The sequence below is a fragment of the Crinia signifera genome, chromosome 6 (genome assembly GCF_055691185.1).
Source record: "Crinia signifera chromosome 6, ASM5569118v1, whole genome shotgun sequence".
Classification (NCBI taxonomy): Eukaryota; Metazoa; Chordata; class Amphibia; order Anura; family Myobatrachidae; genus Crinia; species Crinia signifera.
The window spans coordinates 171,391,757-171,404,552 of record NC_139222.1 but is presented as its reverse complement, the minus strand read 5'-3'; the positions used below and the strand labels follow the sequence as shown (position 1 = coordinate 171,404,552).

The window sequence follows — 12,796 nt, the reverse complement described above, 5'->3', positions numbered from 1 at the left end:
CAAACATGCCGCCAAACTATATGCCTAACAGGTAAACCCAGCCTAACAAAAACAAAATTGTAATACAGATTTATGCAGAATAATATAGCTCTATTATCAATATAGTTAAAGAACGTGGAAGAAGTAAACAGTGGATGCAAGCATAGGAGTAGGGGTCGGGGAAATTACTGCACACACCGTGCACACTGCCGGCCTTAGGAACAGAGCTGTGGCTGCTGTGCTGTTGTCACATTTATTTACATAGCAGCCGCCATCGTCATGTCACTGTCAGCTGTCACTCACAGAGGCCACGCCCACTGAACGAACTGCTGCAGATGAAGTCCCTGGAGAGAGCGGAGGGTGAAGGGAGAGCTATGACAGGATGAGGGGCGGAGACGCCGGGCGCCCAATCACAGCGCGGCAGAGTTCCATCCTTCCACATTTGCATCGCCGCTAGCAACAGGTGGTGACGTCACGGGGAGCGCGCTGCGCGGCCCCGCGGTGTTGGGTATGGAGCTATCCGCGGTCGGCGAGCGGGTGTTTGCGGCGGAGTCTCTGCTCAAAAGGCGCATCCGGAAGGTGGGTGACAGGCCTGTTTGTTGATGCTGTAGCTTAGGCCTCAGTCCACGGACTGTCTTGATTGCTATAGCCGAATGCAGGCAGGGGGCGCTGGGGAGCTAGAAAGGGAAAAGGACACCCACCCCCGTCATCTGAAAGCTGCTGGCCTGCTGAATGTAGCCAGCTACAGTATTTGTAGCTTGCACTGTGCTGACCCTTGTACCAGCTTGTCCCACCTGATAAAATGCTTATCTAAAGGCTGATACAGTGTGTGTGTGTGTGTGTGTGTGTGTGTGTGTGTGTGTGTGTGTGTGTGTCTGTCTGTGTGTGTGTGTGTATATATATATATATATATATATATATATATATATATATATATATATATATATATATACTGTGTGTGTGTGTATATATATATATATATATATATATATATATATACTGTGTGTGTGTGTGTGTGTGTGTGTGTGTGTGTGTATATATATATATATATATATATATATATATATATATATATATATATATATATATATATATATATATATATATATACACACGTCTGTATATATACACACGTCTGTGTGTACTCTATCTAAATAGTGTGCATGATTAAGCCAGACCTTCCAAATGTATTCTGTGTTTGCAAAAAATAAAAACCCTATGTTGATGTTTTATTTGTCTATCTATCGCTGTGAATGTTGGCAACCAGTGATCTGCAGGCAGTCACAATGTACAATCTTGGGACAGGGTCTCTATGTTTATTCCTAGTTTTGGATAAATATTTACTAATAAAGTGTTTTTTTTTTTTTTTTTTTTTTTTTGTGGGCCAGTAACCAGTTCTGCTATTGCAGTGCACTGGTTGCTAAAATGTTACAAATCTTGTTATCTACGCATAGATAGAGAGAATTTTACTGGAATGTGGATGTCTATTTTTTCTTATTAGGGAGCCCGAGGTATGCTCCCAACACCCAGTGTGTGACCTAAATTGTGCATAGGGGGCCGTACGTACTTATGGACCCTCTCCCAAAGGAGAAGGGCCCCGTTACTCCCCTAACCCCTCTCAGCCATAAGGCCAAAGAGAGGAAAAAGGTATCGGTGGGTCCTCTTCGCCGGAGCTCAGAGAGACCCTCTTTCCTCAACCCCCGAAAGGGTTAGGACGGTGGGTCTTGCGGCTCGGAGTCACCCTCGAGGGACTGAAGCTCTCCCCAAAAGGATGAGAGCTTTGGTACATTGGGGAGTGGATGGCCCATAAGGGTCATACACACAGCCCAAAAAAAGTGACAAACTAGAGAAAACAAAGAATGTGAAAAGTGACAAACGTGAGAAGGAAAATAAATGGTACTTGTTTCCTAGAACGGCGCCCACGATTTAAATCTTATGCCATCGTTTTGATCGAATCGCATGCGACGCGATGCGATCAAAACTATTTATATTTGTACAGGCACCCTAATGGGTGATCACTATGTTATATGCACCCCCATTGTTAACCCCACCTCCACTATGAATGCCAACCCGAAGCATGGCGAGCGCAGCGGTACGCGTCCTCCGACCTTTTCATACCCCTACTATCCTCGTCGGCGTGGAGATGATTTTATATAGTGCGGTGAGCGCAGCGAGCCACCGAGCCCGAAGCGTGGCAAGGGGACGCCATTAACTTCACATGTATTCCGCGTCCCCTCGCGGGGCTCGCTACGCTTTGGGCTCGGTGGCTTGCTGCACTCGGCAGACTATATAAAATCAACTCCACGCCGATGTGGATAGTGGGGGTATGAAAAGGTCAGAGGACACGTACCACCACGCTTCGGGTTCGCGTTGATAGCGGGGGGGGGGGTCTGGGGGTGCTTTTAACATAGTAATCACCCATCAGGGTGCCCGTACAATGTTAAATCGTGTGTAATCGCATCGCATGCCATTGTAATGGCATGCGATGCGACGCGTTGTTAAAATTGTATAGGAAGCTCTTAAAACCCTAATATCGGGTCCCAACGCATACCTGAACTAATGGTATGTGATGGGACCCGACGGACGCCGTGCTAGGAAACAAGTACCAAATAAATAAATAAAGAGACACCAGCCAGAAGACCGGGGTGTGAAAAATTGTCCTACCAGAGGCAGAAGGCCCAGGGTAAGGAGGTAAAGCCTAACCTAGAGGGATTGTGCCCAGTGCAAGTGCCATACTTGTGCATGGTGATGGGGATCACCCGTGAAGGTTCAGACACCCCCGAGTTTCCCCGGAGGCAAAGTGCAGCCTTGGACTCCAGGCAGCCAGCCAGCCAGCCAGTCAGTCAGTCAGTGTCCGACCAAGTGTTTCTCTGCTCCCATCTAGGGCACTTTCCAGCCCCTGGCATGGGAATGTATACTCCACTGGGCTTTTCGAATGACTCCTTCATCTATGTGTAAATTACATGCAGTGCACCTCATAATTAACACAGACCTTGCATTTATGTGTAATGTTCTGCACAGTACTTAAAGAATAAGGCACTTGTGGGGGAGATTTATAAAATCTTGTGATAAAGTGGCATCTCAAACTATCTTCTAACCTTCATATTACAGGCTGTTACATGTCTGATATTTTATCTATCTCCAATATTTCCTAAAGCTCCCCTTTCTTGCTAACATCTGCATATTTTGTGCATAATGTTATTTCTTAGTATCTTAACAGTACATTGTGTGTGTGTGTGTGTGTGTGTGTGTGTGTGTGTGTGTTCCAAAAGTTATTCTCTCCCCACCTCCCCCTCTTCCTGGTTTTGTCCTGTCACCTGTCTTTATAAAGCACCCAATGTCAGTCCATCTTCTTCCACATATACTTCCACATATACTATCTGCTATCTGTATGTGAATATCTGCCTCTCCATTCTTTTTTCAGACACTGGAACGGAGGAGAGAGTGAGAGAGAGAGAGATGCAAATGGCTGTGTGCACGTCCTTTTCTTCTTTTTTTTTTTTCCTGTTTTTAGAACCGAAACCGTTTGCTTAGTAATATTATTCCTCTTCATTTGAAATGTTACATGTGAAGCAGTATAGAGTGCCAGTATTCATTTTCACTTTGTGTTGGAATTTTAAGTATTAGACATGTGAAGCCATGACTGCCAGCTGCCCCTAGTTTCCAGGCTCGGTGCCATGTTGTAAAGATTGGTTGCTAAAAAATCAAAACCTTTTTTTTTTCTTCCCCCCTGAAAAACTGACCAGTTGTGTATAGTCTCCATTCTTCCTTATGTTGCATGCAGAACTAGTCTACGTCTTCATATTCTGTCTCCATTATATAGTAATGTGATAGAATTAAACATTACAAACATGTTCAGCAATCACATGATGATGAGTTGTTCGCCAAACCTAGGCAGACCTGGTAAAAGACTGCCATTATCTTCCTAGAAGCATAATGATGTATTTTGAAATTTGTATTGTAGATTACCTCAACTTTACATATCACTTTCAGTGTTAACTAAATACCCCTTTTCCACTGCCATAAAAAGCGGAGGTTATTGCAAGTGAATATGCAGAACCCAGGACTTTGCTCAGTGTAAAAGCGCCTACCCTGAAACTGACCTGGGATCTGTTAACCACATCCTTGTGCAAGGAACTGATTTAATTTCCAAGCAGTGGCACTGCACCCATGTGAATAACCTGCTTCAGTGCCCCTGTGGAAAGGGGTCTGACCAGGTTTAGAACTGTGTTGTTCTGAACCCCCAGTTCATAACTGGAACTTAGGTTAGAAAACGTGAAGGTGGAGTTTTACTTACCTGGGGTCTGCTATTCCTGAATCAGCAGGTTCCCCCACCAAATCCATCAATCGTTATGTTATGCTACTACCAGTGGCCTGTTCCAAATAGGCAAAAGGGTTGTGGTTTCTTCTCCAGTGTGATCTCCCAGTTCCCATACTGCAAGAGTATCCTAGTTTGTTTATGGCTGTGTACACACAGCGATGATGGATGAAAAAGCATCCATCATCGCTAGACATGCTAGTAAAATCAGCTGACCTGGGACCTCGTTAGCGATGATGTGGTAGTGCGCATCATCGCTAATCTTCCATCGGTCGGCCATATACACTAGGCGATTTTTACATGAAAATTGCTCAAAACAGCTGAAATGAGAGATTATCAGCTGAAAAAAAAGTTGTGCCCCAAGTGAGTATAGAACTCCAACTATCAAGAAAATTTAGTCTCCGTAAATGCTTTCTGTACTGTTATTCACTTAGACATCCCTGCCTGAGGTGTCACGATCTGCTCTGCTGTATCTAGCACAGTGTGGTCTGTATTTCAGCACTTATGAACAGACTTGTTTGTAGAAGCACCACAGCAGAGAGCAACACCCCAGGCAGAGAAGAGGAACGGCACGGGTTTTGAAAGATGTATGGTGCTAGAATGAGACTGGTACTTTGAACTGCATAAAAGAATCACACATATAACATAGTGCTATTACATGAGATCAATTAGAGGAAATGTTGAAACCTTTTGTCTTGTAGAGGAATTGGCCTCCTATAATTGGCAAACCTTTATGTGGCCCAAGCCTTTACCTTTTCTAAGGAATTCTCTTTCCCACTGTTCTCAGGATGCACAGCCACTGTCGCGTACATCCTGCATGAAACTGCGACCATTGGCTATGACTTGTGATGTAAGCGAGCTCACACAGAGTAGCAAATGGTTTCAAACAGCTGTGTCCAGGAAGTCTGCATCGGATAAATCAGACCCCAGTCCAGCACGCCTACAATCGGTTTGTTGAACAATGGCGGTTGACGCTAACCACCCCCAATAGAGCAGAGGCTAAGGGGTGGGCTACAAGTGATATCACAAGACTCGTTCCGCATTTGCACAGAAACCATCTGGTTTGTGTTTAAATCTGAATTGGGCCCTTTTTTTTTTTTTTTTTTTAATTTATTTATTTTCCTTAGCTAGTTGCAGCAGTCGGTAGATTTGACACCCCCTCCCCCTGTCATCAGTGCAGATATGCTTCAAATGTCCCATTTCTCATGCATATGAAAGAAGATGGTAGTAAGAGTAGTAATGTCAAGTCTGCTTTGTTGAGCATATTCATCTATACTTCACATCTGTGCATATGCAACCTGGAGCTATTCGGTCATATGCATCTCTATTTTGAGGGGGTGTTTACACATATGTAAAGTGTTCCGGGGGCCTCTCTGACTCATGTAGACTGGATTGAGGGCTATTCAGAAGTGAGTGTATGCTGATGAATCTTTTGCACTAGGGATGGGGCTGGTGTAAATGCACGCATTGCGGCCTACTTTGGAAACATATACTGAGACCTGCATATTTTTTCAAGCATGAAATGCAATCGCATCTCGAGTTGTGTGATACTCTAATCACACTTTATGATCAATGTATTTATATGAAACTGGCATGAATATGAAGACAAGCACAAGTTTTGTACCAGCTTCACCCTCACATATTAGCCTAGCTAGTGCAATGCTGGCCAAACCTGTCCTCAAGATCTACCAACAGTTCATGTATTTCAGGCAACCTGTGGATGTATAGTAGGAATGAATGCAGCATGTTTGAAAATGTGGCAGTTAAGGAGCCCATACACGCTCCGTTGTGTCCGGCTCCGTTCTGTGCTATGCAATGCGCGCTCCCACGCATCACATAGTACAGTACAAAAAGTATGTGCTGCACATACTTTTTATACTAGCTACACATCGTATCGGATCGCAGTGCATGCACAAGGCATGCAATCCGATACGATGTGTACTTTAAAAGTACAGAACGGAGCCTCAAAACGGAGCGTGTATGTGCTCCTTTAGTAATGACTACAGCTGTGCACCAGCTAGGTGATATGGCAAACAAGGACCGTTGGTAGATCTCGAGGATCGGTTTGGCCACCCCGTCTAGTGCTTTAGGAAATTGGCTTAATTTATGACATCTGCCTGTCTCAAGCTATTTGGTATCTCCAAGTTGATCAGTATACAAGTATTTGTCTTTCTCTCTCTCTCCCACAGGGTCGCATGGAGTATTTGGTGAAGTGGAAGGGCTGGTCTCAGAAGTAAGTGGATTTATATATTTTTATTTTATATAGTAATTCATGGTCAAAAGAATTGTTATCAGAAGATACAGTTTTTTTTTTTTTTTTTGTTCTGGATTAGTTGTTCTGATTTGTTGGTTTTAGGTACAGCACCTGGGAACCAGAGGAGAACATCTTGGATGCTAGATTGGTGGCAGCTTTTGAGGACAGGTAGACACCTCTGGCCAGTAAACCTTCATTTGGATCACTAACACCTTACAGTGTGAACACTTCTTATTTTTGTTCTCATAGGGAGCGAGAAAGGGAGTTATATGGGCCGAAGAAAAGGGGTCCCAAACCGAAAACTTTTCTCCTTAAGGTAATGTTTATGTATAGAAACGCACTACCAGGTGCTTTTATTTTATGCGCTGATTAATGTTAGATATTGCTGACCAGAGTTCTCCTTTAAAAGTTTATGTTCATTGACTACAAAACTGTATCGTATTTCTCTGTTGTAGTTATATAAACATGCTTTGCTAACCTAAAACATTCCTATCACTGTGATGTTTACAGGCACAAGCAAAAGCTAATGCAAAGACCTATGAATTCCGCAGCGAGTCTGCCCGGGGTGTACGAGTTCCATATCCAGGTCGTCCCCCTCAGGAGCTATCATCTAGATCCAGGGAAGGGCTAAGGAGTATTCCAACCTCTTCCCAGGGCAGCAGTGGCACTCGACCAGATATCTATAAAGAGAGGTTGGTTAGCCCAGAAATTAGAGGCGAGCACTATCCGTTAAAGATAAAAAAGAGGAAAAGGAGTCACCATGGCACAGTGCACCCCAAGGAAGATAATCAATCCTTAAGAATGACTCCTGCCAACCATACAAGTCAACTTGAACAAGTGGCTGGTTCTGCCATGGTAGATGATACTGGACCACTAGAATATCATTCCACACATGGTGTCATACAGCTTGCAAGGAGACACAACTCAGATTTGGGATCTACAAGTCAGGCAGAACACTGTTTTTTGCCCAGAGAACATGGATTGGCACATAAAGGACGTGATACTCATGGGCAGTCAAGCATTGACACACATCCACATAGGACAAAGCACAAGTCTGACATTATGAGCTCCAACTGCAAAGAGGCCGGTCTCCCAAAAAGCAGAAACCGCTCAGAATACCAAGGACAGGTGTCTGACATCTACAGGGAAGCACTGGTAACACATGGTGGAAAGCCTTCTCTTATTGCCCGTATCCCTGTTGCCAGGATACTTGGTGAGCCAGAAGAGGAACCATGGAGACCCCCAGTGGACAACATGGAGAAAATAGTAGTGACAGATGTGACTTCAAACTTTCTGACGGTGACTATAAAGGAAAGCAATACAGACCAAGGCTTTTTTAAAGATAAAAGATGAGTGTGTGTGTGTGTGTGTAGGTATATGTGTATATAATATCCAAATACACACATGCATTCGTTTCTTGCCCGAATTTTTCATAGTAGCAACAAAAACAGAAATCAACTCATTGTTCTAGTGAGTTCCTTTATAAATTACTGTGTAGATATGGTTTGAATAATATGAGTACACCAGCTGGAGATAGAAAATATATCTATATATATATGAACAGAGTGAGATGCACGTACACTGCCACAGAAATATGCTTTTTTTTTCTGTTTAATCCTCCCCCCCCCTCCCCCCCTTTCTGCCTGTATGCCCTAAACTCAAGCACCCACGTGTCTTAAATAGAAACCTTTAGCCTGAGATGCTTGCTGTCATCCTGGTACCCTGCCACTTCTATGATTACCTGACCTGGAATGCAATGCGAGCAGCTTGGCTGATTTAATAAAAGAAATAAATAAAATTGGTGGCAAACACCTAGGTAGCTGATAATGAGGGTGATGGAATTGGTATTGTGAGATTCTGGTCTTGGTCATTTAATAAGGTGAGTTAAGTATTGATGTCAGGTGACTTGTATTTTCTCTTAATACAGTGCAGTGGTGACATGGAAAATGTAGGCAAATGTACATGAAGAGTTTACCCCAAAGTTGGCATAGGGGTATACCGGACCACTTGTCACTTGTATGGAAGTTTGGAGTTGCCAGGAAAAAGTGTAGTAGAAGGTACATTGTTCTGTTAACACCTACCTGTTCCTAATAAAAACTGAAAGGGATGATATCTGAATTCACATTTTTTTTAATGCAGATATTTACAGAAGTTTTACACCAATATATTCAGCAAGTGGATGTATGTAATGTTATTTTCCCTCAATTATTTTAACTCTTGTGTTTTCATAGCATGTGGCTTAGTAGAACTCATTTGAACTTATAATGTACCAGAAGGGCATATGTTCTATATCTGCATATAGTGACAATGTCATTGTTCACTAATATAACCATTATTTTCAGAGAATTTTCAAATGACTTTGTCTGGTAAGTCTACTACTATAGTTGTTCAGGCCTCCTTCAATGGTGCGTGTGTATATTATATATACACACACACATATCTTGACTCTTCTGTAGTGTATCTGTATACACGTGATTGGCATACTTCCAGTGCAAGCTGTTAAAATAGATCACCATGTACGATGCTGTTGGGTGTCTTGTTTTCTTTGTTTTTTTTGTTTATTTTGTGTTCCTTAAATAATGGAAGCCGTTCTTGGCAAGTATTTCCTGTCGAACATAGATGGAAAAGCTATCCTTTCTAGATTAATTTATACTTAAACTCACATTTACTCATTCTTTCCCAGACAATTTCACAAGTTTCAGTCTGGTGGCAAAAATGCTTGCCATACTCTTCAGTCTTAAAGGTACAACTGCACTTATTGGAATAGTCCATTTTGGGACAAGTCTTCGCAGATTGATTACCCCTCCATATTTAACAAAGAAGGGAGGGTAAGGAACTACTGTGAGTGTGTGGCTCAAGTGTATTAAGTGAGTGCAATAAAAGGGTCACGGACAGGTTCTCTCAGTCTGTATTGCTGGCCCATGTGACCAATTCTAACTTACAAGGGTACGATTTGTGAGGACTTGTCTAAAAATAGGCGTGTCCTTTTTAATAGGTTTTACAGTATCAAGGGTTTCTTGTATATTGAGATCCCTCGACCACTCGCATTCAAATAATGTAAGATATGTTTTTGTATTACCTGTGTGTGTATATATAACTATATATTTTTTAAATTAATATTTCTTCAAAAATATTGCTTGTTTTGTCAGTTATTAGAATGCTCACTTTATTACAGTCAAACCAACATTTTACATCTCCCTATACACATGTAGTCTCCTTTACGCCATAATACATTTAATGGGACCGTTCTCCCTCATGTTGCGCCTTCACTTTTTCCCAGATATGGTATTTCACTGTTAAGTTCTGTATGGATTTCTTATTCAGTACAGTAGTTCATGTTTTTAGCTTACAAAAGTTCTAGAATGCTATACACCCCAATTATCAGGGGTGGGCAATTTGGTTCAGGTGGGTGGCAAATCTGCAGGTTTTAGTGAATTGTTCAGAGATGCATATAAGCTATTTTTGCATTTCTAATATATGTCAATGGCACCTTTTTATTGTTTGGGGATTTCCTCACCTCTGAGTTGTTCTGGGGCATGTGCGGTGGTGTAGCGTACAGGTCATAGGTGGCAGAGATCCTTGGTGGCTAAGAGAATGTAGTTGTGAAGGTGTGGAAGGCGTTGGGCAAACAATTGCCTGGCATGTCACTTTTTACCTTTCCCAGGTCTTTACCATACTGGATCAATTAGATTCAAATTAGTTTGTACCCCCTGATCAAGTTCTGTTTGTACAGATGACGTAAGGGTTTTCCTTTCATGCAAAAGCCACTACTTGAACACATTTTCCAGACTGTTTAACACAATAAACCACTGTGGTCCATAGCAAATCGTCTTGTGTTTTCTTTTTTTTCCTCTTTAGGTACAGTAGTCTTCATCATTTTTTCACTTTAATAGGTGAAACGTAAAATGAGGGAGGTTTGGACTGTATTTAGCTTCATGTACATCAGCCATATTCTACATGGGAAAGTGGGCGCGTGTGTGCTTGCATATATTTGATGGCAACCATGCATGTAGCTGTGGTTATCAAAAACCTTCACCAAGGTTTGTAATAATGTAGGCTCCTCAGATTTTATTGATAATTGTTATCTTGGGCCGTTTTATATTTAATTTCAGAATAACATGTTATTGCGCAGGGGTGCGGGATAGATTTGCTGAATATATGTGTGTTTGTCCAAAAAAATAAGTGTAATAGTCTCAAAGCTAGTTTTTTAAGACCATATGTATTTATATTGTTTGATCTACACTTTTACTTGTAAAATACAATTTTCTTCATGGCTCCAGTAGTTGAGAATCTGACATGGAAACAATGTCTTTTCAAAATGATATTGTTATTCTCCTAATGGGGATGTATAATACACTAATAAATAAGTTGGATTTCTTATTAATTGCTCCACATTGCACTGAGCATTTACTTATCACTTTAAGCTCCCAATCCTTTCCTCTCATTCCATATTTTGACAAGTGATCGGATCCGCAGATTGGTACATTGGAACTGATTCAGACGTGTATAACTTCATTCTAGCTATGAATGTGTACGCAGCAGTTATGCAAAAATAAGCACGTTTTTCTGTTGCCTGGATTTGTACTAAAACGCCCACCGTGGCTTCACAAATCCCAGTGGCTGTGTACAAAGACACCGCATCTGGTAATTTATCGAAGCTCTGAGTAGTCCAATGGACACCCAACATGGCCGCACAAACTAGACACCGAAGCCGTTGCAGCTGCTTACGGGCTCACCTTCTCAAGCAGGTAAGCAAAATGTTACCTCCCCCAAATGGTCCCTATCGGTCACTACAAATGATTCCTCTCTGCAACCTTCATCGGAAGACAATTGTGCCAAAGTGCTGCTTGGATGCATGAACAGACTGCAGATAATCGCAACTTCGGAGAACTTGGGTTTGCATAGAACTATGAATCGGGACCAATTGTCACCTGATTTAATTTTGGATTCCTTTCATGTGCAACAGTTCCGAGCCTACTTTTATATTACAGATGGTAAGTTGGAAAAAAATTAGCAATATGTCAGTCTGTTCTATACCTGGAGTTGACCTGCTAATATTCAGGAGCAGTAGGAGAACCTAACAAAACAACAATTTGCTGTAACTAGCGATGTCTTTTAGCTGAAATCCGTGCGTATCGCCCTGTCTGCACTTCTGTTTAAAAAGTTAATCTATAAATTGATTTCCCCAGTAGTGAGTCTATAGACTTGAGTACAAATTAATACATTGGGGTCATTCCTATTGTTTGCGATCTGGCGGGTACAATTCACCGTGGTAACGGCCGCACTTTACAGCAGCCCAGATTCGATGCCTCATAGGGCTCTGAGTGAAGTGGGGAGAATGTCAGTCTGTGAAGGGTGCTAGTTCTGGTGTTAAAGCAGCGCAGCAATGTCACATCAAACCCTTGATAAAGGATGTGTGAATCTAGGCCACCGTAAAAAGTGTGGCCTAGATTACTCATACTAGCTTGATCATTGCAGACAATAGGATTGAAAGTTTGTGCCTGTTCCCTTCCTGAGTACACATTAACTTCAAGGTTTCTATGTGGTTATAAAGTTTACATTGCTCACTTATCATCATTGTTCTCATCCTCCACCAAGGGCTTTGCCCAATATAACCTTTTTCTGATTGGTTGCTATGGTCAACATCTTATGTTCAGTGGAACTCTCTTCTTGGTAAATAAACCTCTAAGTGGTTTTTTTCTGGTACATTTTTTTTGGGGTGTAGGGTTACATGATGAAACTTTTATGGTAGAGGTAACACCTGTAAAATGAGGCCTTTTCATTCAATTTTTTTTGTACCACTGGAGCAATAAATAGGTTTTAACACACAACTTAATATTTTTCTATTTATCACCAAGGTTTTTTTTTTGTTTTTTATTGATCTCATCCTCCTCCTTGTAGTTCTTCCCACTCAGAGCCTGCACTGTACTGTTGAAAGTGCACCAGTTGTTGATTCTCTTGTAATTTTATAATTGTATTCCATAGATAAAAGTATTACTGTTTATATTAAGTTTGTCACATTTTGGTTTCCCGACACATTTCCTTTGTTATTCCAGTGACAAAGGTATGGTTTCAGAAGCCATATTGGATTAAAAGCTCTAGCATTGGAATAAAAGATTTAGCAACGCCAATGTTAATCTATTGATGTGCTTTTTAAGAACTACAATTTAAGCTTTTACTGGAATGAAAGAGAATGAACATCGAAATTGTGCATCGATTTTAGTATATGGCCATCTTTTAAAAGA

At 41.6% G+C, this 12,796-nt stretch overlaps 1 protein-coding gene across 1 annotated transcript; it reads left to right on the top strand.

Annotated features, from left to right (window-relative positions):
- The first annotated feature begins 380 nt into the window (after positions 1-380).
- On the top strand, positions 381-10,377 carry CBX8 (chromobox 8). The gene is made up of 5 exons (XM_083148125.1): positions 381-558; positions 6,487-6,530; positions 6,654-6,719; positions 6,801-6,867; positions 7,062-10,377. The coding sequence occupies exons 1-5, from the start codon at positions 490-492 to the stop codon at positions 7,902-7,904; spliced, it is 1,089 nt and encodes a 362-aa protein (XP_083004251.1). The 5' UTR covers positions 381-489; the 3' UTR covers positions 7,905-10,377.
- The last annotated feature ends 2,419 nt before the right edge of the window (positions 10,378-12,796 follow it).

What these genes read in the sequence shown, in the direction of transcription:
- CBX8 (XM_083148125.1), top strand. Translation starts at nt 490, where the DNA reads ATGGAGCTATCCGCGGTCGGCGAGCGGGTGTTTGCGGCGGAGTCTCTG. An exon ending in TCAAAAGGCGCATCCGGAAG is followed by an intron (nt 559 to 6,486) that starts GTGGGTGACAGG and finishes TCTCTCCCACAG; the next exon opens with GGTCGCATGGAGTATTTGGT. An exon ending in TGGAAGGGCTGGTCTCAGAA is followed by an intron (nt 6,531 to 6,653) that starts GTAAGTGGATTT and finishes TGTTGGTTTTAG; the next exon opens with GTACAGCACCTGGGAACCAG.